This window comes from Mirounga leonina, unplaced genomic scaffold, assembly GCF_011800145.1.
Source record: "Mirounga leonina isolate KUSES-001 unplaced genomic scaffold, KU_Mleo_1.0 Mir_176, whole genome shotgun sequence".
Taxonomy (NCBI): Eukaryota; Metazoa; Chordata; class Mammalia; order Carnivora; family Phocidae; genus Mirounga; species Mirounga leonina.
In genome coordinates this window covers 9,605,720-9,633,645 of record NW_023270454.1, presented here as the reverse complement: position 1 = coordinate 9,633,645, position 27,926 = coordinate 9,605,720, and the positions used below count along the sequence as shown (strand labels likewise).

At 39.8% G+C, this 27,926-nt stretch overlaps 1 protein-coding gene across 2 annotated transcripts in view; it reads right to left on the bottom strand.

The window, feature by feature from the left end:
• Positions 1-20,895, bottom strand: part of MSRA (methionine sulfoxide reductase A) — a 431,046-nt gene extending 410,151 nt beyond the window's left edge. Inside the window, exon 1 of one of the 2 annotated variants that reach the window (XM_035022659.1) lies at positions 20,521-20,895. In XM_035022659.1, the coding sequence (XP_034878550.1) occupies positions 20,521-20,656 (136 nt within the window). In that variant the 5' untranslated portion in view covers positions 20,657-20,895. The remainder of the gene's footprint in view (positions 1-20,520) is intronic. The other variant, XM_035022657.1, reaches the window with a different exon arrangement.
• Between the last annotated feature and the right edge of the window lie 7,031 nt (positions 20,896-27,926).

The following is a 27,926-nucleotide window of genomic DNA, read 5'->3' as shown; positions in this document are numbered from 1 at the left end:
ATGTCTAACATCTTACCAAAGACATTTCATTGAAGAGGACATATAAATGATATGAAAGCACATCAAGATATGTTCAATATCATTAACCATTAGGGAAACAAAATTCAAGCCATGATGAGATTATCACTACACACCTATCAGAACGGCTAAAAATTAATAGTGACAACATCCAATGCTGGAAAGGATGCAAAGACTGAATCGTTCATACATTGCTTGGTGGGGACATAAAAACGGGATGACTCTGTAAACACTCTGGCACTTTCTTATAAAACTAAACATGCAACTACCATATGACCCAGCAATTACCCAGCAATTACACTCTTGGGCATTTATCCCAGAGAATGTAAACTATGTTCATATAAAAACCTGCACACAAATTCATAGCAGATTTATTCATAACAGTCAAAAATTGGGAAGAATCCAGATGTCTTTCAATGGGTGAATGGTAAAACAAAGTGTGGTATAGACATACCAAGGAATACTACTCTGCAATAAAAGGGAACAAAGAATGAACGTATATAACACTTTCAATGACTCTCCTGGAATTGTGGTGATGGAGAAAAGCCAATCCCCAAAAGGTTACATGCTGTATGATTCCATTTATATAACATTAATGATGTGACAAAATTACAGAAATGGAGAACAGATGAGTGGTTGCCAGGTGTTAGGGAAGGGCTGGCAGTGGGGAAGGAGGGGGGGTGTGGCTATATATACACAGCACAGGGGTCCTTGTGCTGACAGAACTGTTCAGTACACTGACTCGACCGCCATCTATAACCTGGTTGTGATGTACAGTAGATTTGCAAGATGTTACCACTGGGGAAACTGGGTGAAGGGTGTTATTTTTTACTACTGTGTGTGAATCTACAATTGTCTCAAAATAAGAAATTTAGTTTAAAAAATTCTGAACAGACTAGGGGCTTCCAGCAATTCCTGGCAGGTTGAAAGGTGCAGTTGAGATGAGCAAGAGGAAAGGATAGACCAAGACATGGGTGTAGCACCAGAAGCTCTGTGACTACACGTGGGGGCACCCTGGAGTGGGGGAGGGCTAGGAACAGCTGGTGATGGTTTGGGAGAACCGTGGAAGTAGGAGCAGTTTGTCCTGTGAATCCCTGTGTCCCCCTTCTTCCCTTCTCCACACAGTGTTTAGGTCAGTGTTTATGATGGAGAAATAGGGAAGGGCCGCAGGTAAATGATGATATCCAGGACAAACTGGGGACCAGACAAGCTCTGGAGGCCGGCTGCTGTCAGCTCTGACAGTCCCCAACAGTAAGGAGCACAAGCACCCACAGCTGCTCAGCCCCTCTTCCAGGACTGGCTGCCCCAAGCTGAGATCAGGGAGAGTCTAGAAAAGATGAGCTCACAGTCGGGAACAACTAGAAATAGGAGGACTGCCAACTGGGAGAAAGACCAGAACAAGGAGCCTTTACAGCTTGGAGGGTTTCAGAACTAAACGTTATAAGAAGAGTGACCTAATACCTTTATAGACATAAAAGATGGCATTACATCCATGAAACAAATGGATCTTGATTTTTATAAAACAGACTCAAGAGGAGATCTGAAAAATGAAGAAATGTAATTGTTGCCATTAAGAACTTAATAGAACGGCTCCGTAGCAGAATGAAAAAAAACAGCAAAATTAGTCAGCTAGGAGATCAAGGCTAAAGAATTCTTCCAGAATATAAGATGAAAAGATAGAAAGTTTAAAAGAAGGGGCACCTGGGCGGCTCAGTCAGTTAAGCGACTGCCTTCGGCTCAGGTCATGATCCCGGGGTCCTGGGATCGAACCCTGCACCAGGCTCCCTGCTCGGCGGGAAGCCTGCTTCTCCCTCTCTCACTCCCCCCGCTTGTGTTCCCTCTCTCGCTGTGTCTCTCTCTGTCAAATAAATTAAAAAATCTTAAAAAAAAAAAAAAAGAAAGAAAAAAATCACAGAGAACAGCTCTAGATTTACCAATATCTAACAAATCGAAGTTTATTAAGGAGAAATAGAGATAATTCAGAGGAGCCAATGTTTAAAGAAATAACATCTAAGAATTTCTTAGAACTAAAAAAAAAAAAAAAAAAAGACATAGGCTTCAGAATGAAAGGGTTACCATGTGCTAAAGCTGTATAATAATGCAGAAAATTTCTAGAACCTCAAAATACTATCCCAAAAGTTATCAGAAAACAATCATTATTAACAAACATTATTAACAATCAAGAATCTGATCTAAAGCAGACTTCTCATCAACCTCTCTGGAAACAAGAACTTCTGAAAAACAAAAGTTTTTTGAAAAACAAAACAAAACAGGACTTTGAATGGAGATTCCTGCATCTAGCCAAATTAGTATTCAAATGTGAAGGTGAAATAAAGGCATTTTTCAGATATAAAAACTCTCAGACAGAAAGTTTACCACCCTAGATCCTCTCTTAAAGAGACTACTACAACTACATTTCACAAAAAAGTGCTATAAAGTATGAAAAACAATAACGAGCAAATTTTGTTATATCTTCTTTATGATACTTTATTTGTATTACATTTATGTCTTTTACTAATTGGCCACTTTTTACATCAATGGATGTTTCTGTTGAAAAGTTATTCACAATAATCAAATTTGCCATTCACAGGAGTTTAGGGAGGAAGGCAGACTGGAGAGAAATAAAACTGTGACAACAGATTTAAAATACTGAAGGATTCCTAGATTACGGTTGGTTTCCTTTGATCCGCAGATAGCAAATATACAAATGTCAATTGGAACACATTCTATATAGACAGTATGTAGGGTTGCCATTAGTTTTTCCAGGCAATTGGTTCATTCACTCATTTATTCACTCAACACTTATTATTCATCTAGAATTCACAAAACTCTTCCCTAGGCCTTGAGAGGAACACAAGGATGAACCAAACCTAGATTCAGCTCCTAAAGCGTTCACAATTTGTGGCAGTGAGACATGAGCACAAGTAATTACGATGCAAAATACAAGTGTTATGAGAAGATATAAATAAAACACAAAATTGCAGGGATAGTAATGATTAATTTTGAGCTCAAGAATCATGTAAAATTGGTTCGTATGCTAAGTAAACTTCAACAATCCCCAATGAAATGACTTCTCTGCTGTCAAGTTAAGTATACTGTATTATCAATGATTTCTGACCAGCAGTAAGGGAGACCAAATGCTGCAAAATGTTACACCCATAGAATTTCACAACAATCCAGCAACTTTGGTGCTTGTTCATACTAACAGTGAGGATTATTCAGATAATATGGGGGTTTTGTCATTGTTTTGGTTAGATTGTTACATCACTCTTGTTACAGTTACATTTTGCCATAATGAGCTAGATTAAATACGGTACAACTTAAAATTCATCAGATTTAAGAGTCCTTTATCATCTTAAATTAAAAGATAAATTAGAATGTGCCCTTAATGCAGCACTGTTATTAAAAAAAACAAAAATGGGCTGCAGGCCAAATGTGGCCCACAGGCCTATTTTGCCAACCTCTGGTTTATAGCAAAGGTGCTAAAACTTTTTAGTCCAGTTCATCCAATGTAAGTGGGTCAAATAGACCTTTAAGTTCTCAGAACAAACAACAGCATAACTTGGCTGCCAAGCTGTATCTAGAAACCAGTCCAAATGTACTGGCAAGCATCAAAGATTCATAGGATGTTTATACTTCATGGATAAGATGCTTACCATCTGCCTACTTGAACCTCTGATTTCCCCCCAAAGTATACATCATCCCAGAAGATACATTCTTTTCATTTTCCATTCTGATCCGAACTCCTTACTTAGAATGACTTCAAGGCACTGCATAACCTAACATAAACTTTATCTCTTTGGCTAGACTTTACAAGGAAGGTATTCGTAAGCTTTACCATGATATACCACATACCATGATTATTAAATACGTCTATAGTACCAGTGGAGCCAAACACTTAATAACTGATACAGAGGTTGCCTTTGTTTTGTTTTGTTCTAATAAACTATAGTACATACATATCATGGGATATTGTGCAGCCATTAAAAACTGCATATAAATTTTTAGCAAACTAGGGATAGAGGGGAACTTCCTCCACCTGATGAAAGAATATGTACCAAAAAACCTACAGCTAACATGGTAATTAATGATGAGAAACTAGGTGTTTTTCCACTAAAATCAGAACAAGGCAAGGATGTCTGCTCTCACTACTCCTATTCAACATCATACTAGAAGTACTAGCTAATGCAATAAGAAAAGGAAAACCTGGGATACAGATTGGGAAAAAAGAAATAAAACTGTCTGTTCACAGATGACATGACTATCTGTGTAGAAAATCCCAAAGAATCAACAAACAAACTCCTAGAACTGCTAAGTGATTACAGGAAGGTTACAGGATACAAGGTTAATATACAAAAGTTAACTGTTTTCTCACATGCCAGTGATGACCAACTGGAATTTGAAATGTAAAAAAAAACAAACGAAAACCAAAAAAAGTTTACATTAGCGCCAAAAGAAAGTAAATACTGAGGTATAAATCTAACCAAATATGTATAAGATCTAGATGAGGAAAACTATAAAATTCTGATGAAAGGAATTACAGAAAATCTAAGTAAGTGGAGAGTTATTCCATGGACATGGGTAAGAAGACTCAGTATCGTCAAGTTGTTAGGTCTTCCCAAGTTGATCTATAGATTCAATACGATCCCAATCAAAATCCCATTAGGTTATTTTGTGGATATTGACAAACTGATCCTAAAATTTATATGCAGAGGGGAGGAAAAAAGGCCAGAGTTGCCAACGCAATTGAAGAACAAAGCTAGAGGAATGAAACTACCCAACTTCAAGACGTACCATAAAGCTACCATAAGGAAGACAGTGTGGTATCGGTAAGAGAATAGACAAATGAACCAATGGAAATGAATAGAGAGCCCAGAAATAGACACACACAAACACGGCAAACTAAACTCTGACAAAGGAGCAAAGGCGGTACAATGGAGCAAAAGCAATCTTTTTAACAAATGGAGCTGAAACAACTGGACATTCACATGCAAAAAGAAAAAAAAAAAAGTTATTCTAGACCCAGATCTTACATCTTTCACAAAAACTCGCTCAAAATTTAAAATGCAAACCTATAAAACTTCTACAAAGTAACACAGGAGAAAATTTAGGGGACCTTAGGTGTGGCAATGATTTTTTAGATACTACACCAAAGTGCAATCCATGGAAGAAAAAAATTGATGTTGGACTTCATTAAAATTTAAAATGTCTGCTCTACAAAAGACACTGTCAAAAGCATAAGAAAACAAGCCACAGACTGGGAGGAAATATTTGCAAAAGGCATCTGATAAAGGACTGCTATCCCAAATATAGGAATAACTCTTAAAACTCAACAATAAGAAAACAAACAATCCAATTTAAAAATAAACAAAGGACAAGAATAGACACTTCACCAAGGAAGATATACAAATGGTAAATAAGCACATGAAAAGATGTTCATCACCATATGTTATTAGGGAATTTCAAAATAAAACAATAAGATAGCACTATATACCTACTAAAATGGCTAAAATCCAAAACACTGATAACACCAAATGCTGACAAGGATGTAAAGCAACAGGAACTCCCACTGGTCAGAGTGGTCAGAATGCAAAATGGTATAACCACTTTGGAACCATACCACATGATCCAATAATCATGCTTCTTGGTATCTAGCCAAAGAAGTTAAAAACATGTCCACACAAAACTTGTACAAGAATGTTTATAGTAGCTTTATTCATAATTACTGAAACTTGAAAACAACCAAGATATTCTTTAGTAGGTGAATGGCTAAACAAACTATGGTACACTCATACAATGGAATATTATTCAGCACTGAAATGAGCTATCAAGATATGGAGGAACCCTCAATGTGTACTGCTAAGTGAAAGAAGCCAATTTGAAAAGGATACGTACTCTGTGATTCCACATGTATGACGTTTTTGGAAAAGCAAAACTATGAAGGCAGTGAAAAGGTAAGTGGTTGCCAGGGGTTCAGCAGGAAGAGAGAAACAGGCAGATAAATAGGCAGAACACGGGACTTTTAGAGCAGACTGTTTTGTATGATACTCTAATGGTTGGATACATGTCACTATAGATTTGTCAAGACACACAGAATACACAAAATAAAAAATGAACCCTAATGTACAGTATGGACTTTGGTTAATAATAGTGTGTCAATATTGGCTCATCGACTGCAACAAATCTACCACGCTAATGCTAAATGTTAACAATAGGAGAAACGTGGGGTGGGGGAGTGTGTATATATGGGAATCCTCCACACTTCCCACTCAGTTTTTCTACAAATCTAAAACTGCTCAAATAAATAAAGTCCATTACTTTTTTAAAAAAGAATATTTTAAGATAATGCCAGCTATTTGGAGGTATTTCCACAGTGTACTAGTAAGTAAGAAGAGCGAGATGCAGAGAATACATACTGATCCATTTTTATAATACACCAACAAGGTTTTGGACACTGGTTACTTGGGAAGTTGGGAGAAGAGAATGAGAATAATTAAAAACTTACTGACAAATCCAACTTTGAGCATAAACATAAATAAAAATCTGAGATTTAAGTAATAAAGGCCCTGAGGCAAGGAGAAGTCATCTCAGCACAGACTGGCTGGCCTCAAGGCCAGCCCATTCTGGAGCAGCAGGAAGTGCCCAGTCCCAGATTCACTGGGTAGACAAACTAGAGACTCAGGGCAGAGACCGCTTGTTTCCTTTCTAATTAGTGTAATGTGACCATTTGGAGATAACTGTAGGAGAATCCTCATTTTTAAAATTATATCAATTTTGTCAAGCATCCTGCAAGTTCCAAAGCAAACATATCCATAAAACGAAGCGTAAACCTCAACTCTTTAACAGATCTCCTTATCCTGAGAAAGAAAAAACTGTCAGGTTTTTCATGAACCAAAATAGTTCGGTCCTAAGTTCCAGCATTATACTAATAGAAATCTCTTGGTTCCTATATTGCCCCTGGAAATTCATATTCAAATTTATACAGCTTATTCCTTGAATCGGGTGTGTTACCCCGAAATGACTGCAGCAAAGGGCGACATAATCTCATTCGCCCAACTCCTAATTTTCATCAGAAAATAATTATTCCCTTCTATTCCACTTAACAAAATAAATCCACAGAGCTTCACAGGATGAACATAATCCTGCAGAAGAAAAAAAAAAATTTTGTTTTTCAGTTTCTTAAAATAAAAAGTTATCTGCAAGGGGCTCCTCAAACCTTTTTTACATTCAGAGGCAGTTGGGTGCAGTTTCTACTCTTGGAGGTATGCGGTCTCCCAGCAACCTGCCTCCGGTTGTCAGGGAGAGCCCCCGCCTGAGCTCGGGCTGTTATCAGGCCCGCTGCAGTCCTCGGTGGGGGGAGCGGGGAGCTCTGTGCGGTGCTTCTTCAAGCCAGTGCACACATCTCGGTGTGTGAGGAATGCTAAGTGGTTAGCCAGGAACTCTGGGGACCAGCAGGAGTTGCTGCAGAAGGCTGACTGCTGGATGACGTAGCGCTCTATGAATTGGCTCTTAAGAAGAGATAAGGAAATAGAGGTTTTCAGCAATGCAGTGTTTTCTCTGGGGCTCTATTTGACAGCTGGCTACTCCATTCTGCAAACTCTAACATGGTTTTCTTTTCATCTGCTAACTACGATACATTCAGGATTTTTTACTTTAGCTTTCATTTTCTCCAGCTGGAAAGCTATGAATTCCCTCACAGTATTTCATTTTCATGACTCTTGCCTTTTGGGTAAAATCTGTTAAAATATCAATTTTTTTTTTTAGTTGGCCAAAGAATAAGTTTCGGTCTCATGTGAACAATGCTTTTTAATTTTTCACACTGCATTTGACCTAAGCAAAACATAAATTACCTAACAGCAAACTACAAATAAAAATAATCAAAGGTAAAATATGAAAAAGTTACAGAAGATTCAACACTAGTGTTATTACTTTGCCATGGTAACATTTTCAAAAGAATTCATTTTCTATACATGCTCTGGGAAGACATTCAATGTTTCTCAATTTTATCCCTCATTTTTTAAAAATGTAATGATAATATATTCATTGGAACATATTGTAACTCTGCATTTTTTCCACTTTCACTATTACCAGTCTTTCTTATATTATAATGCAAATTTAATACACTTACTCAACAACAAGCTAGTGGATCAGAAATATACCCTGCTGAGAAACACTGTAGATTTGCTCACAAAAAAATCATACTAAAGCCCTACAGAACTGTAAGGAACCATGTCTCTCTTTATAAAGGACAATAACCTTATTTGACCTTTCGTAAGAGACACAGCTTACAGAAGAGATCCCAGCTAACCCAGAGGATATGGTGGTCTTGGGTCAAGGTAAAATCAAGCATCTGGCATTGTTAAAAAAAATAAAACAAGACATTTGGCTCAAAATAGAGTCACTTATGCAAAGCCCTACATCACCAAACCAAGACTTAACTTAGTTACAGTTTTGGCTCTTGCAGAAATGAAATCCTAAACCAGTCAAACAGGAATTGCCTGATCAACACTAGTTAAGCAGTCTGCCATTGCCTGGGGGGACATATCATTGTAATAACCAACCTGCTTTTTTTATCTAATCTAACTTCCTTGTTTCCATTCCCTTCTGCCAATAAAAAGTCCTTCATGTTTGTACAAGCTCCTTGGAGCTCTTTTCTGTCTGCTAGATTGGATGCTGCCCAATTCGAGTCAACTTTGGCTCAAATAAACTCTTAAAAAATGTAATATGCCTCAGTTTATCTTTTAACAGGATCATGAGTCAAAGCGGTCAAGTATCTCACCAAATAGGAAGAGCACTTTGATAGGACATCCAGGAGAAAGATACCAGAAAACCAAGCAGCAGCCTAGTGCTCGTAACCCAGGAACCGTGCCAATGCCAGCAGGGCACCATAACCAGACTAAGAGCTCAGGAACCACCCGGGAGAAGAATAGCAATCACTGAGCTCCAAATAGACTAAAGGAACTCAACTTTCCCCTCCCTGAGACACAGTGGAACGAAAGTACAAAACGAGGCCCCAGAGCTATAGTTCCACAACAAACTCTTAAGAGCAATCAAAATTGAAACCACTCCCAAAAGGCAGCATGGAAGGGAAAGAACTGAGTTGAGCCTTGAAAGACCCAGGAAGATTTAGACGGGCTGTGAGGAAGAAAGCAAATGTCCTAGAAGGAAGGAACTAAGAGCAGAGCCAGCTGGGGGGTGGGGCGGCCAGTGGTGTAGAGACCAGGAACACTGAAGTTAGCAAGGCAGAGGAAGTTTCTAACTCCAGGATGAAGAGTGTCATCATGTTAGCTAGGATGCAAACAGAAGTTACTCAAATCAGAGTGCTGCAAGCTATCGGTAGAAGGGAGGAGAGGGAAAGGACAAAAGCAGGGAAGGAATGAGTTCTGTTTTTGAAAACCAGCAGTTCCTGCCAAGGAGAGGTCTAGCTAGGTAGGTGTTGGCCTGAGAGCCCCACCAGTGAGTCAGCTTGAGTGGGTTGGGAGCTGAGGACCTGTGCAGAAGCCCCCAAGTTGTCCTGAAGGTACCTTTAGCTCATTATAATACTAAGATCTCCTCCTACGGGTGGGGCTTCCTGCCATTTTTTGAGCAATGTATGCACTAGCATGTTGACAGGCTAGGCATGAGCAATTGAACCGAAGTGCCTAATAACAGATTAGGCATAAGTTCCTTAATGTATATGCAAGCTCTCTGCCCCCACCCCCAATACACTGAATAAAAGCTTCTTGTACTAACCCCATGGGAAGACAGTGCTTTGAGAGCTATCTCCCTGACTCCTTACTTACAGTAAGTAATAAAAAGTTCTTTGCTAGAGGGGAGGGGGGTGGGAGGATGGGTTAGCCTGGTGATGGGTATTAAAGAGGGCACGTTCTGCATGGAGCACTGGGTGTTATATGCAAACAATGAATCATGGAACACTACTTCAAAAACTAATGATGTAATGTATGGTGATGAACATAATAAAAAAATTGCAAAAAAAAAGTTCTTTGCTTTCAACACTTCTTTGGGTTGTGTTCAATTTGATGCACCCAAGTGATGTACCCTTGAGTTCAGTTACAATCACACCGATCACATACAGTCACCATTATTTCCCAAGCAGTGATACTATGAAATTTGAGGATTAAACAGATGTCTGATAGCAGCAGTCAGAGCAGACTGAGGAGAATGAAGGCAGAGACCAAGGAAAGTGTAATGGTTATTTTATGTGTCAACTTGACTGGGCTAAGGGATGCCCAGATGGCTGGTAAAACCTTATTCCTGGGTGTGCCTGTGAAGGTGCTTCTGGATGAGATTAGCATTGGAATGGGTACACTGGGTAAAAAAGATGGCGCCCATCAGTGTGGGGAGGCTTCACCCAATCTGATCAGGTTAGAACAAAAAGATGGAGAAAGGGTGAATGTGCTCTCTCTGCTTGAACTGGGGCATCCATCTTCTACTGCCCTCAGACCTTAGGACTTGGACTAGGACTTACACTAGTCCAGCTCTGAAGGCCTGAGAACCGGCCTTCAGAGCTGGACTAGAACCACGCTATCCTGGGCCTCCAGCTTACATATGGCAAATCTTGGACTTCTCAGCTTCCATTACCATGTAAGCCAATCTCTCGTAATAAATTTCTTTCTATATATCTATATATATCCCACTGATTCTGTTTCTCTGGAGAACCCTGACTAATAGAGAAAACAAGGATCAAGACTTATTGGAGGAGGGACATATTAAATACAGAGGCCAGGTTCAGAAACAAATGCAACTAAGGTTTGGGGGACTTGAGGGTGTAGCAGTACCACCGACAGAAATGGAGAAATTAAAATATGTATCCAATGTTTTGAAGGCAAAATGGTAAGTATGATTTTAGAACTGAGTTTAGGGTTATGGCAGGACAGTCAAATCCTAAACGTCTTTAGGAAAATGGAAATGGAAAAGCAGAACTTTTGCAAAATGAGATCTAGATTTCAGGAGCCATCTGCAGGCAAGAGTGATTAGAAAGAAGCTAGCCATCCATGAAAAGAGGGATAGAAGGAGTAAAGCAGCAATAAAATGAGGGCAGTGAAGGGGGCAATGCCAGCAAGTGCCAATTCTGCTTATTCAAAGATAAGACCGTTGTCAGGTACTGCCAACCTCTTACTATCTCTTAGCTTAGATACAAGTTAAAATAAGAAGACACTAAACCATGACAAACCCATGCCCAGCAGAAGTGTGCTGTAACGAAATCTCTGGGAAGCATGGCAGAAACTCAGTTCTGTGAAGCTAAGCCTGGACTGATGCTCTGAACTACAGGAAAGAAAAGCAGCAGCAAGTAAGGAAATTGCCATCGTGTAACAGAGTAGACGGACACTCCATTCCTCAAGTATGGCCAACTCCTCATCACATACATTTCCATTTGGCTGCAGAAATTCTGTCCAGCTGATAAAGTTTTCTGGTATGGGAGGAAAATCCATTAACATTTTGGAAACCAGCAAACAATGGCAATCCCAAGGCCCCAAATCCCTACCCTTCCTGTCTTCTTCAGTGCACTGTTCTCTCCATTATGCATTCTGACATTTACTGACTACCTACTAAGTGCCATTATACATAATATGTGTATGTCTATTAAGCGTGCTACTGCTCACGACCTAATATGCTGCAGTCAGTCATTCCTCAAATATTTATTGTCAGCCTACTGTGTTCCAGGCATAACGAATAAACCAACTCCTGCCCTTAAGTAGTTTGCAGTCTAGTGCTACGTTTTCACAAAACATTAGCTACTGGATGCTCTCAGACAAACTGGGAATTTATGATGGAAGAGAGATGAGAGAACAGGATACAGAGGATCCACAACTTTCACTCATCGTGCATTGACACTCTGAATCCATCTTTTGCACAATTCAGCCTTCCATACTTCACCAGAGTTCGAAGATTTTGGCTGGTGCAAGATGACAGGGCCAGCCAGCTGCCGTGGCATGGTAAGGCGTCCGGCCATCTGCCAAGGCAGCAGGGGTGATGGCTGGCAAGACACTGGGTCTATGAAGGGGCAGACCAAGCCTAGCAAAGAGGTTCCACTCTGGTTCTTGCTGAGGGCGTGGAGGCCACTGGCTCTCTTGGGGCCCATGTCACAGGCTAATGTCTCATCCAACCAACTTCCCATTTCTCACCTCAACTGTCCTCACTCTCCTCCCTCCCCCAGCTGAAGCAGGGGCTTGCTGTCACCCCTGATCCTGAAGGAAGCACACCAGGGTCCCCCATGGATTGTGCTGAGAGGATGCCTCTTTCCCAACCACTGCTACAGATTCCTAGCCAAGTCCCTGTTTAGAGATTTAAAGGTGAGGGGCTCCTCATCATTCACCCTGGCCAACAGAAAAGTTTACTACTGGTGACAAGAGTAATTGAGAAGAAAGTCTGAAATCAGCCCAAATCTATCACTACTAATGAAAAAACATTTTAGAATATATACCCCAGGGACAAAAAGATCAGCTATGTTAGCTTCTCTGTGTCACAATGGTCACACAAAAAGACCACCTTCAACCAGCATTAGTTATACTTTCCCCAATATTCGCAAACCATAACTGAGTGCCTGATGTAGACAGTGTCCTCTGTGAAGTACTACAAACTAAAGGATAAAACAGTATCAACCATAGCCAGCCCCTCCCTTCAAGGAGTGAAAGAGGGCTCCTCCCTCTGGACAGCCATCTTTCAAGGGAGCTCCCCCTCATATGAAGAGATAAGACATAGATTTAACAACCTGGGTAGTAACACAACATCTAAGTAACAATACAAGATCCAAGAGGAGGATTCATGCAACAGTATGTAATTATTTGTCCAGAAGAAAAGAAAGGGATTGGGGCACATGGGTGGCTCAGTCTGTTTAGCATCTGCCTTCAGCTCAGGTCATGATCCCAGGATCCTGGGATCAAGCCCCGCATCGTGATCACCGGGGAGCATGCTTCTCCCTCTCCCTCTCCCCCTGCTTGTGTTCTCTCTCCGTGTCAAATAAATAAAATCTTTAAAAAAGAAAGAAAGAAAAGAAGAGAGGAGACGAGAAAAGAAAAAGAAAAGAAAAGAAGAAAAGAATCACTTAGGTTGGAGAGAAAAGGGATGCATTTATAGGAGAAATGGAATCCAATCAGGGCAATTTTTGAGGATGAGGTAGGATAAGAATATATGGAAAACAATATTTTACCTAAGCAGGCATTTAATAGACTGCCTAAATGAATGACTAAATGAAAACACTGACAATGTGGAACCCACTTGGGTAGAATCACATGAGCAACTCCAGAGGCAGAACACAGAAACATGTTAGCCAGAGGATGGGGTTCTATGGGGCACAGCAGGAAGAAAGGCTGGGAAGGTAAGGATCAGATCACAGGAGGTATGGAATACCCTTTTCCCAGGGACTTCAGGGAAACACTGAGGGTTCTGAAACAGAGGGTAAAATAAAGAGCTTTAGACAAGATGCAAAGAGGAAAAATAATAGTTGTGTCCTCCAATTTAGAAATTAATCACACATTGGGGAAAATTTTTCTAAAAGGAAAATTGTTTTCTATCATTTTCTTTTAAAACTCTATGTACATCACTCAAAATAAAAGAAATACACATACTGCCTTCTACATAATAGTGGAAGGAATTTGTCCCCAAAGATCTTTTCTTTGTATAAATGATGCCACCACAATTGATGCTTCAATAAAAATGAATATTTATGAAATGTAAAATGACTTGGATTAACTTATTCCAATTTCACCCTCTAAATTTAGATTTTTTAAATCACGCCAAAATGTAGATTTTGATTACAAAAGCAAGTTGGGGAAGAAAAAAAGACTTACTTGACAAGAAAAAGAGAGCAAAATTTAAAAAAGAATAAGAACTTGAAATAGGGATGACAAAAGATGATAGAAAGGTGGTCAATTAAACTAAAAACCACAGAGAGAGATCATCCTCATAGTGGAGTTAACTCAATAATGCAGTCACATTACAAGAATCAAGTTACAAGAAAGCACGAAGGAAAGTCTCCCACTTGTGTGTCCCATCCATCTTCAGCTCACCGCATAGCCCTCTCCAGAGCTATTAGCTTCTTAGCTATCCTTTCAAAGTTTCTTTGTGCACACATCTTATTATTTTCCTCTCTGTTCACACAAAAATTAGCATACCATATTAACACTGTTCTGACCCTGCTTTTTTCACATAACACTGTATCTTGGCAATCTCTCCATACCCATTCATATAGATTTTCCACGTTCTTTTTTACAGCTGCATATTCCATTGTGAGGATGAACCACAATTTATTTAACTAGCCCCCATTGATGGGCATTTGGGTTGTTTCCAATCTTTGGCTACCGCAAACAAAGCTGCAGTGAATAACCTGGTATAGTCATCATTTGGCATGCATGCAAGTGTATCTGTAGGATAAATTCCCAGAATTGAATTCCTGGGTCAAAAGGTATATGCATTTAAATTTTTTATAGATATTGCCAAATTACCTTCCATAAGAGTGGAGCCAGTTTACACTCTCGCCAGCAATGTACAAGAGTGCCTTTTTCCTTAAGGATTTACCAACAGAGTGTACCATCAAAGTTCTGGATTTTTGCCAATCTGAAAAATGAAAAATGGTGTTTGCATCCTCCTCATTATGAGTGAAGTTGAACACCCCTTTATATGTTTAAGAGCCAATTGTACTTGCTTTTCTATAAACTATCTGTTTATAACCTCTGCCTATTTTTCTAATGGATGTTGGTGTTTTTTTATTAATTTCTAGGAGCTTCTTATATATTAGGGAGAACAGTCCTTCACTTATAAGTTGCAAATATTTACCCCAGTCTGTCTTTTGAATTTGCTTATGGTAATTTTTGCCATGAGAATATTTTTACTTTGATGTGATCTAATTTATCAATTTTTTAAGTCTTCTGTTTTTCAAGTCATAGTTGGAAAGGCCTTCCTCATCCCAAGATTATAAAGGAATTCTCCCTTTCTCACTTAAATTGTTTCATTTTCACAAGTAACTAAATGAAAAAACAGTAGTTAAGATCACAAACTCTAGAGCCAAATAGCCCACATTCATGTCCCAGCTGCATCACTTACTAGCTATATGACCTTGGATAAGTCACCTAACCCATATGGGCCTCAGTTTCCACATCAACAAATGGGGTTAATAATAATTACTACCCCAGGGGGTTACTGTGAGGATTAAATGTCTTAGTAAATGTAAAGTAATTACTAGAGTGCCTGACCTACAGCACACACCCAATAAGCATGAGCTATTATCATCAAATATCTGTTTGGGAACTTATTCTGGTTTATGAGGTAAAGTACAGATCCAACTTTTTCTTTTTCCATATGGCTACCCAGTTGTCCGATAACCATTTATTATTGAATGCTCCATCTTTTCCCCACTGATTTGAGATATCACCTTTATGATATACTACATTTCCATATATATTTAAGAATTTCTGATCTTTCTATTCTATCCCATTGACCTACCTATTCATGGACCAGTATCACATTAAGTTATTAAGCTTCACTTTTACTATGTGGTAGGACCAACAGCCCCTCTTTGCTCTTCTTTGACAGTTACTGTACGTAACTCTTTCTGGTTATTTTTCCATATGAATTCTTTTAATTAAAGTGTCTGGTTCTAGAATAAAACAAAAAAATATTAGTACTTTTATTAAAACCATGTTCCTTTAGGGGCGCCTGGGTGGCTCAGCCGGTAAGCGTCTGCCTTCAGCTCAGGTCATGATCCCAGGGTCCTGTGATCAAGCCCCGCATCGGGCTCCCTGCTCAGCCAGAAGTCTGCCTCTCCCTCCCCCACTCCCCTTGCTTGTGTTCCTGCTCTCACTGTGCTCTGTCAAATAAATAAAATCTTTAAATAAAAATAAATAAATAAATAAAAACATGTTCCTTTATAAATTAACTTATAGGGAGAACTTATGTTTCCTGTTCACTCCTCTTATCCAAGAACCTGGTATGTGTTACCATTTGTGCAAGTCTTCTTTTGTGTCCTTCAGTAGCATTTGAAAGTTTTCTTCACATAGGTCTTGCATATTTCTTGCCAAGTTTATACATAAATTTTATCTTTTTTGGTTGCTGTTATAAATGGGGTGTGTTCTTCCATTATATTTTCTAACAAGTTGTTTGCATAGAGTAAAGCTACTGGTTGTTGTCTAGTAAGTAGATACCTTACTATTAATTCTCTTGTATTCTCCAGGTATATAATCTCCCGATCTGCAAACTAGTGGCAGTTTTACCTTCTCTTTTCCAATTTGTACATCTCTAATTGCCTCCTCCTATCTGACTACATTAGCTATCACTTACAAAACAATGTTAAATAATAACCAATTACCCAGAATAGGCCTAGTCATGCTTTGATCCACTTTAGGCAGCCTTGGAAAAGCTTCACATTAAAGAAGTTTGAAGGTTTGAATCTTATCTTCTTGCAAAGTAGAAATCTAAGCCACAAGTTATAAAAAGATGAAAATTTTCTCAATACCAAAAAAAAATAATAATCCAATTTTAAATCGGACATAAGACATGAACAGACATTTCTCCAAAGAGACATATGAAAAGATGCTCAACATCCCTCATTGTCAGGGAAGTGCAAATCAAAACCACAATGAGATACTACCTCACATCTGTTAGAACGGCTAAAATCAAAAACAAGAAACAAGTGTTGATGAAGATGTGAAGTAAAAGGAACCCTCATGTACTGTTGGTGGGAATGCAAAGTGGTGCAGCCACCGTGGAAAACAGTATGGAGATTCCTCAAAAAATTAGAAATAGGGGCACCTGGGTGGCTTAGTTGGTTAAGCATCCGACTCTTGATTTTGGCTCAGGTCATGATCTCAGGGTTGTAAGTAGTAGGAGTGCCCTGTAAAATTGTCTGAACACGATGCTTTGAGAGGAGGCAACTCTTGGATGACTTTATTTCTTCTAGAAAAATCATTCTGTTAAGATTTCCTAAAAAGAACGGGATCTTTCTGGTATCAACTTGGGTCAATTATATTTGCCTAAAAATTATCTATTCCATCCAAGTTTTCAAATTTATTTTCAAAGAGTTAGTATCTTATAATTCTTTAAGTTTTCTACTTCTATTTACTCCCCCCTTTTCAGTTCTTATTTTATGTATTTGTACTTTCTTCCTTTTTTTTTAGATAGTTTATAAATTTTATTGTTACAGTTCACTTGTTTTCCAAGGAGCCACCTTTTGGATTACTCATATTGTTCTACTGTTTTTCTATTTATACTTAAAGTTCTTAAAAGAGTACACTCTGAGCAGGTGTTCTACATCTCTTCCTCTTGCCAGGAAAACAACAACAACAACAACACAGTAATACAGTGAACACTACCTAAGAATATAGGCCCAAGAAAGCAGAGATTAAATATGAGCTGTCAATGTTATCTTGAATGATATCTCCAAATCCCAAATATCTGACCAAAAAAACAGATTAGCAATATTTCCAAAATGCAAAAAAAAAAAGGTGCCATACAAAATAAAAACTGGGCTTTTACAGTAATTAATTCACTAGAAATAAGATTAGTTCTAACTATAATAAACTTACATTTTAACAACATAGGTTCTCAGTATAAGCCTTCCACCTCCTGCCTATCTCTAGCAATTAACTGCCCACCAATTCAGTTCAACAAGCATGAGTTCCACTTCTCCCCCAGTCCCAAAGTTCTCTGAGTACTGCTTTACAGCCAGGCACTGAAACAGAGAGAGACCACCTCCACATATAAGATCAGGCAAACTGCTTGTATGCCCTGCCAGGCAGCCGGTGCTGTCCAGGACCCCCCACTAACTTGAACAGGGTATGCTTCAAATGAGTCAGTCCAGTTCAAGTTTAGTCGTGACCAGTCACCCAAAATAGGACTATTTATCTTTTCATCCACTACAGGTAGCCTGGGAGAAATTTAACACTACAGAAGTTTGAAGGACTGAATCTTACCCTCTTGCAAAGTAGTAATCTACTACTTGGCCACAGTTTATAAAAGGGTGTAAGTTTCCTTATGAATACCAAAAAAAGGTAGGATTAAATCTAAAATGATAACTCTTCACACCTAAAGTATCTGGTAAAAGAGCACAAAGACAGAGCGTAGTACTAGGCTGAACCAAAGACACTAAACAGGCCTTATCTTCTAAAATCAAAAGGTGATGCTTCTGTCACAGAACTTTTGAAAGTCAGGGTACAATTAACAACAGGCAGAGATAATAAGGAGGAGTGAAGGGCTACTAAACAGATTGGAGGTTGGGATAGAGATGAATTTGACTTTCAAAACAATAATACTTAAGTCCATAAGCTTCAAGCTTACAGCCACCAAAACCTACCAAGGAGGTAATACTGCCCATTTCTGGGCCAGTCAGAACCTTCGGCAACCTGTCAAGGGAGGAGTTGTACCAGGAGTGGGGACTGGAAAGGCCACAATCTAAAACTGAAATATTTGGGCAGGAAAAGAGTTAAAACAGCTGAGCAATAGGACATATGCACTGCACATGCACATGCATTGTAGGCTTGGCCCTACACCAAAAAAAGCAGTTTACTGGTCCAGATACAGAGATGTATGCATGGCTACATAAAAAGACCGAAGAGCCTGGAAGAGAACCAAACCCTGAGGTTTTCCATTAGACTTACTAGGTGGATGTGACAAATAAATCATTGGCTCGTTTCTGTCATATTGGTTAATCTTTTACCAAAAATGTCATTTATTTATCAGGTAAGTGATTGAGAAGACTTTGGTTAAGATTAAGCAGAATTAGGGGCACCTGGGTGGCTCAGTCCTTAAGCGTCTGCCTTCGGCTCAGGTCATGATCCCAGGGTCCTGGGATGGAGCCCAGCACTGGGGCTCCCCGCTCAGCGGGAAGCCTGCTTCTCCCTCTCCCACTCCCCCTGCTTCTGTTCCTTCTCTTGCTGTGTCTCTTTGTCAAATAAATAAATCAATCTTAAAAAAAAAAAAAGATTAAGCAGAACTAAATTTTAGTCAAAGTTGATCTTGTACCACTTTGCAAATCTGACCAAGATTGTGTTCAAAAAAAAAAAGATTTTTGTGTTCATTTATTGTTTTTTAGATGTCTGGGAGGGCATACACAAAGAGACTGTAGTGTGTAAAGAGGAAGTTTAGTACAAGCTGGGGGTGTTCAGCATTGAAAAAGCACTGCCTTTAAGTATCCATTTATGAATACTGGTTTGTAAAAGAGAATTTATTTTTAAAATGAAGTTTAAAACTCATTCTCTGAATTTGAGTCAAAAATAAAACTTTTAGGGCTGACCATGAGGTGGAGTTGAAGTGAGGGGGGCATAGGAAGCAGAACTGCTAATGCAGATGGAGAAACAAGTTACACAGCGTCAGTTTCCAAACTGCCCCACATTCAAAAAACCTCTATCTTTTCCAGTCTCATACTGATACTAAATACTGTGTATGATATGCACACCCTCACTATGACCTCCTCCTATAATTCAATAATTCTTTAAGGAAAAGAAAAACAGAATTCCCAGGAATTTTTAAATGCAGGCTTTATCTTGGCATCGAGCCATATGTAAAAGACTAATCATTTAATCCTCCAACAGCTCTAAAGCAGTGGTTTACAAACTATGGAGTGTATTAGAATTACCCAAAGGGTTTAAAACACTAATTGTAGGGACCACGCTTTAAGAAGCACTGCACCAAGATAATGGCAATGGTCCTTGTTGGTGGACCTGGGCTGTCTGCGAACCGCTACCAGCCTGCGACAGAAACTGAGGTTTAAGCTTTATGCAAATAACTTTTAGAGTAGTTTAACATAACTGGGCACCCAACCATGTGATCATTTTTCTAGCTTTTTTTTTTTTTTTTTTTTACTGTATTTTCCCAAAGTTTTGGTATGAGATTAGAAAACTATTTTTAAGTTTGTAAAGCACAACTTTAAAGCGACACCTCCGACTGCTGATAGCGGCAGACCCGCGAGCACGGGGCCAGAGGCAGCGCCTGCCAATTGGGAGAAACCGGGCACTCAGGGAGGATAATGGAAGCCTGAGGATAATTCTTGCAATCGGTACAGTGGTCTGAGGTACAATCTCAAAACTGCAGTTTTCATCGTTCTGTATCATTCCATTGCTTCCAGTGACAACACAACACGGCACCATCGCTGAAAGTGGCCAGTATCCCAGCGGACCGTACACAAGAGAAAGAAAGAGGGAGGCACAGACGCCGGCACTGAGAGCGCACACCTGTGAGAAAGAGCGGAAATCGGGTCAGCGCTTTTCCTACCCAAAGTTTGGAGCCGCCGGGGTATTTGCACTCTAGGTGAGTTATACCAACATACTACATTCCATCAAAGTGCTTCGTGCTGTTTTAGGGGGTGAGAAGCCAAACAAAGAAAAAGCTACGACCCCTCCCCACGCCCCCGGGTCGGAGCTTCTCCGCGCCTGCGCAGACCCCAGCCTAACCATCCACCCGAGGCCGGCCCTCGGCTCTCTTCCGGGCGGGCGGAGGACGCGCAGCCACCGGGCGCTGATGCGCATGCGCCACGGTAATAACAGTGCCTTCTGCGCGTGCCCGCGTCCTTACCCGTAACGGGGATCGGCTCCTTCCGGCCCGGCAAGGCCTCCTGGGGGCTGGCGATCTTAGAGGCGGAGTCGCCCATTCTCGAAACGGGAAAGCGGATGTGGAAGAGCTGGCTAGCCCGCCTGGTAGCTGAGAGCATGGGCCGGCGGCTGGCCGACGGGCCGCCGAACGGAACGGCGCGGTCGAGAGCGGAGCCGCCACTGCGGAGTGGGCAGCTGGCGCCGGGCAGCGGGACCGGCGTGCACTGGGCCGCGCTGCGGGCGGGGGTCCGCTGAGGCCCGCGTGCGCTGCTGGCTGTGGCCACTGCCGCCTCGGAACAGAGGTTACCTAAGGCTCGGGCCAGACCGGCAGTAACTGAGGGCGTGTTCTCGCCCAGGGGTGGGAGGGGAGACGGCGGGGGGGGCCTGGTCCTAGGAGGCACCAGCGAGTCTTTCTGGTTCGGCTTCGCGACGGAGTTCCCAGGCAGAGAACAAATGTACTAATTGCGATACGAAAGTACGTGAAGCGGCAGAGGCCAATAATAATAATGCCTAGCCTTTGATTTTAAAGTTCGTACCCTCCTTAAAAACCTTAGCAGTTGTTCAGTGTGCCCAATAAGATATAAGACAACCTACTTTACAGGCAACTAGAATGTATGAGTATTTCCACTGCAGCCATTATAATGATAAATTATCAAAAAGATGAGTACCCAAAATAAAAACTAAGCACAATTTTCGAAAAGCTCAGAATAGGGAAGATAATTCAAAATAATGTTTTATGTGTATATACACACATACATATATACACTGATAAACCCATTTTGCAGGGTGGAAAATAGAGAATCAAAGCACTAATGGTGCTGTTGGATCAGTCTTGTTTCTCAAATCGTGGGAGATAACATTTGTTCCTGTGACAAATTTTCAACCCGAAAAATAAGGTGGGTGGGGCCAGATGGGTGACTTGGGAGTTCCATATGTGAAATTTTGGTTTCACACAAATGTTCTGCCGGAATGGGCAAATAGTCTCATGAGGGAAGGAACTTAAGATTAGCACCCATAGAAATGAAGAGTTTGACCGGACCTCCCCCAGGAGTGAGTTGCCCTTTTGTTTTAAGGTGGTCTGGACTGTAATAGGACAGAAGGATGGCTCTACTATATTGTAGAATATGGTCACACATGCAACATTAAAGTTTTTATTTTGTAATTTTAGATTTCCTCTGGGCAGTTTGCCTCAGTTTTTACTTTTGATTTATTTGTTTTTGCTGTGAGATTATGCAAAGTAGTTTCTACAGACCTCTCCTGAAAACACTCCAAGGTGTCCCTTCTACGCTTGGTCACTGCTAAGCGCTTGAAAAAATAAGCTTTTCTGTCAGAGGAAATATTCTGTGTGTGTGTGTGTTTTTTTAATTATTGCCTTTTGATACATACTGATTTTCTATGTTTTATGGTTAATTGTATGAAATTAAACAACAGCAACTAAGAACTGAAGAATTTTTCACCTCACTAAGTACTTATATAATATTAAGTGAAAAAGCACAACAGAGCTACAGTATGTATATATATGTACTATGTAGTATATATAAAAATATATGTATCTCCACTTGTGCACCCACTGAAGAAAGACCAGGAAAAAAATGGTTGCAGTTTTGTTGTTCAAAGTAATGATCTACTGATTTTCAACTTTCTTAAAATGTTCTACATTGTTACAGTGTTCTCAAGTGTTCCAATGCCTATGTTATTTATAAACAAAAATAGTTTTAAAGGAAAAGTACCTTGGTTTATTTCAAAGCTTTTTTTTTTTTTCATAAAGCAGTGGTTTCTTATCTCATTTACCAGAATAGTTGCAAGAAAAGTTACACTGAGGTTGGTTGGTTGGTTGGTTGGTTGGTTTAAGGAGAAAATAAAATATTCCTGCCTTCAGTGATGCCATTTTCACCACTAGGACTTCCTTTTCTTCAGACCCTCCTAATCCCTTCTGAGCTCCAAACTGAGAGTCTTTTTTTTTTGTCCATATTCCCCATTGGGCACACACTGCTTTGATTTGTTATTTTTGTGATTAGTCACTGGTTTTTCAACAAATTCTAACAATGTATGTTGTTTAGGATGCAGTGTAAGCATCCTCTTAGATATGAAAAAGACCAAAAATACAGCAGTTTAAACAAAATAAAAGTTTCTCTTACATATAATCTGAAAGTAGGTAGTTAAGTGCTGATAGGACCATGTCATTTCTTCCATAGTATCTCATACTGAATTGGCTTACATTAAGTTTCCTGTGGTTAGTATTGGTTTGATTTGGCCAAAACCCTTACTTACATTAGCAAAAGTTTCTTTTCCATTTGTTCAAGAATGGCTCCACCTTGGCCTTTGGAGACAAGAATACTTATGTAATACTCTATTCCAAATCTAGGCCTAGGGTTTTTTGTTTTGTTTTGTTTTTTTAAGATTTTATTTATTTATTTGACAGAGAGAGACACAGCGAGAGCAGGAACACAAGCAGGTGGAGTGGTAGAGGGAGAAGCAGGCTTCCCGCGGAGCACGGAGCCCGATGCGGGACTCGATCCCAGGATTCCGGGATCATGACCTGAGCCGAAGGCAGACGCTCAACGACCGAGCCACCCAGGCGCCCCCTAGGCCTAGGTTTTAGTTGGGATACAGATAAGGTTGCTTTAACAGAGACCCAAAGATACTGTATATGAAACAAGATAGTGTGGGGTTTTTTGTTTGTTTTTGTAAAGATTTTATTTATTTGAGAGAGAGAGAATGAGAGACAGAGAGCATGAGAGGGAGGAGGGTCAGAGGGAGCAGCAGACTCCCTGCCGAGCAGGGAGCCTGATGCGGGACTCGATCATGGACTCCAGGATCATGACCTGAGCCGAAGGCAGTCGCTTAACCAACTGAGCCACCCAGGTGCCCCGATAGTGTGTTTTTTTTAATTGAAGCATAGTTGACACACAATGTTACATTAGTTTCAGATCTACCACATAGTGATTCAACAAATCTATAGTTAAGCTCACTGCAAGTGTAGCTACCATCTGTCACCATACAACGCTTTACAATACCACTGACTATATTCCTCATGTTATGTCTTTTATTCCTGTGACTTATGCACTCCATTCCTAGAAGTCTGTACCTCCCACTCCCCTTCACCCATTTTACCCATCCCCCGGCTTCCTCCTCTCACAACCATCAGTTTGTTCTCTGTATTTATGTGTCTGTGAAACAAGATAGTTTTGTTTTTTTCTCTCCTATACTGGTCCAGAGGTCAGTGGTCAGGAATGGTAGGTCAGTGCTGCTATCCTCATACATAACCTCCATCCCAGAACCTGCCATCACATCTGTATCTTAGCCCTGCCAAAAGGCAGAAAGGAAAGGGGTGTACATCTCAGTACTCCTGGGAGTGAGTCCCAGATGTTGCACTACTCACTCATTCCATTGACCTGATTAGAGACATAACTACATCTAACTGGAAGGTGGGAGATAAAGTTCTCTAGCTGGGCAACCAATGGATCCAGCTAATACTCAGCAGTTCTAGTAATAAAGGAAGGTGAGAATGTACATTGGTGGACAACTTTGTCACAGTCCACACCTCTGGTCACCCAGATATTTATATATGCCCATCTTCTAACAGAACATACCCTATTCCAAAGGGAGAAAAAGCCAAAGTTCCAAGTAGTTATTGCATCCAGCTCTTAAGTCCATGATATGAAGATGATATACAGTCCTTTTCAAGTCTGAATATAACTCCTCATGACCCAGTGACCTACTAGCTAAAAGATGACGTATCTTCCCCCCGCACACACACACCCTCCCCCACATACCTGGTGAGGTAGGAATATGAAAAATTATTTGGAAAAAGAATGGAGGGGAAGTAGTCACTGGTCCATAGCCTAGCAAAATGTTGCAAAAAGGAAACTTTAAAGATTGCCCAGGGGCACCTGGGTGGCTCAGTCATTAAGCGTCTGCCTTCAGCTCAGGTCATGATCCCAGGGTCCTGGGATCCAGCCCCACATCAGGCTCCCCGCTCAGCAGGAAGCCTGCTTCTCCCTCTCCCACTCCCCCTGCTTCTATTCCTGCGCTCGCTATTCCTTTCTCTGTCAAATAAATAAAATCTTTTTAAAAATTTTAAAAAAAGATTGCCCAAGTGGTAAGTAAATTCTTAGTTGGACCCCATTTCTGCTTTCCAGAAGGAATTCCTCTGTTGTTGCATTTGAAGTTACTGGCTTTACCCTCTGGGAGGTTCTTATCCATGATCCTCCATGATTGCATCTGAAGAGTATATTGACAAGTATGCCTTCCTGGGAGGATACACATCTTTTTGTGCCCGGTTTCTTACTGGTGCAGTTCTGAGGGACTTCAGGGTCAAATGCACACAGGTATTGGCAAGCTAGACTGTAGCTTTTTGTCAACTCAATTTGAAAAGTTATTGAACATATTTCTGGTTCATTTGTTCCTTTTACAATTACTTGTACAAATAACCTCAGCTAAAGATCTCAACTAGTCATATTTCTTATGCCTAATTACTCTTCATTTTTATTTACTAGGCTCTGTTTGTCCCATCTATCCTTTATCTATTAACTTAATTACAGTGCCCTTGCAGCCAGCAAAAACAGCAGGTTTGGTTGGAAAGGCAATCCCCTTAATAGAATCTTCACTGCTTGCCTTCCATGCTTGGCTTCCATCATCTGGCAGACAACACTTTGCTAATGGTCCTTGAGAAGAGTTTTGGGTCGCAGTTTTATCTTCTGCTATTGGGAGTATAATAGCTTTTGGCTTTATCAAAACTAGAAGGCCCTAAATAACCACCTTCAGTCAATTTGTATTGCAGACTTCAGGCAGAGAATTTCAATCTTAGCAGAGCTTTATTTCCCTTCATCTCTTAAAATGGCTAGCTTCTATCTGAGTTCATCTTTCTCAAAGGATTTTCCTGAAGGAGGCAGGCAACAGACAATACTCTCTCATTGGTCAGAGAATCATCCCTACAGTTTTTCTGTACCATTTTCCCTACAGTTACAGATTCAAAGAGCATGTGGTTGGCCTTCCAAGATATTGAGTTGACAATTTTATCAAATGTTTTACAGCAGCATAAAAAGGATCACCAGCTTTTCAGCCTGTAATATCTGTGTCCTTGTTGTCTGCTGCCTGTCATTAAACTAATGCCATATAGTTTAGACTAATGTTATGAAGTCTACAGAAAAACTGCTAGAACTAATATGTTGATTTAGCAACACTTTAGGAAACTAGACCTATATACAAAAATCTATTGTTACTATATTTGAGAGAAAAAATGGAAATTGAAGTTTTTAAAACATTTAAAATAGCATCCAAAAATATTAAGTATTTAGAGATAAACCTGACTAAAGATGTGTTAGACCTGTATGTGAAAAACCACAAAACATTGCTAAGAGAAATTTTAAAAGATCTAAATAAATACAGAGATATACCATGTTCATGGATCAGAAGATTCAGCATCTAGATATTGTTAAGATGACATTTCTCCCAAAATTGATGTATAGATTCAATGAAATCCCAACAAAAATCTCAGCAGAAGTTTTTCTAGATATTGGCAAGCTGATTCTAAAACTCAAGTGCAAATGCAAAGGACCAAGAGTAGCCAAAAACTGAGGGGTTCAGCTCCAGGCCAAAATCCTACATGTCATCTTTTAGGCCCAACCATAGGCAATTACAAAGGCTTTTCCCCAACAGGTCTCATAAGGGAAAACTGCCCTCCTCACACTTGGTGCACAGGCAATGAATTGCAGTCTCCTGGAGGAAATTGCAGTCAAGGTCTTAGGACTTAGGCCCCACCCCACAGGAACCATACTCATAATCATATCTGCATTTCTAGCCCAGGCATCTCCATTTGGAAGCCTCCATGAGTGGTTTCTCCCTTTCCACACAACAGACTTTTGTTCAGTGCTCTTCAGCAGGGAGACAATTTCCCCCACTTGTCCTGCATGTCATCTGATTAACCCTTGCACCCAATGTTACTCCATGTGGAAAAATGGAACAGGAGCCAGCACTTCACATTTTGGCCTCTTGCCTACACTATCACAGTAAGTGAATAAAGACTTGATTGTTACTTTCAGTTTTGTTTGTTGTCCCGTTTGACTACCCCAACACCTGAGAGTGTGACACAAAATAGTATGAAAAAGAACAAAGTTAGAAGCCTTTCACTGAGTTCAAGACTTATTATAGAGCTACAATACTCAAGAAAGTGTAATATTGGTCACAGGAGACAAACAGATTAATAGAACAAAATAGAAAGTCCCAAAATAAACCTACACATATGTATTAGATTAATTTTCAATCAAAGTGCAAAGACTGTGACTTCTAAAATAGTGACTTCTAGATTTCTAAAAGAAAACATAGATGAAAATCTTTATGGCCTTAGAGTAGGCAAAATTTCTTAGATATAACACAAAATGCATGAGTCATAAAGGAAGAAAACTGATCAATTATATTCTATCAAAATTAAAAACTTCTGTTCTTCACAAGATACTCTTAAAGGAATAAAAAGATAGCTCCAGATAGGCAGAAAATATTTACAAATCACATTTCTGATAAAGGCCTTATATCCAGAATATATGAGCCTAAAAATTCAATAATAAGAAACAAACAGCACATTTTAAATGAGCAAAATGAGCACAAACAGACACTTCACCAAGAAAGATATATGGATTGCAAATATGCACTTAAAAAAAAAAAAAACTACTCAACAACATTAAGGAAATGCAAATAAAAACCACAATAAGAAGCCACTACACACTCACCAGAACAGCTATAATTTAAAAGACTGACCATACCAAATGTTGATGATGTGGGGGAACTAGAACTCTTGTACACTGCTGGTAATAACCCAAAATTATATAACCACTTTGGAAAACAGTTTATCAGTTTCTTAAGCAGTTAAGCACTCATCTGCCATATGACCCAATCATTTCATATGAAAGCATGTGTCTATATAAAGTCTTACACTCAAAGGTTCATAGCAGTCTTATTGTAATAGGCAAAAACTGGAAACCACCCAAATGACTATCAACAGATGAATGGGTAAACAAATTGTGGTATATCCTTACAATGGAATTCTACTCATCAGTAAAAGGGAGTGAACTATTGATACCCTCAACAACACGGATGATTCCACTATACTGAGTGAAAGGAACCAAACTAAAAAAAAGGGTAAAAATCGCATGATTCCAATTATTTAAAATCCTAGAAAATGCACACTAATCTGTAGTAACAAAGCAGATCTGTGGTTGCCTGAGAATGCAGGTAAGGGATGGGAAGTGGGATAAAAAGGTTTACAGGGAAACTTTTTTTTTTTTTAATTTTATTCTTATGTTAATCCCCATACATTACATCATTAGTTTTAGATGAAGTGTTCCATGATTCATTGTTTGTGCACAACACGCAGTGCTCCATGCAGAATGT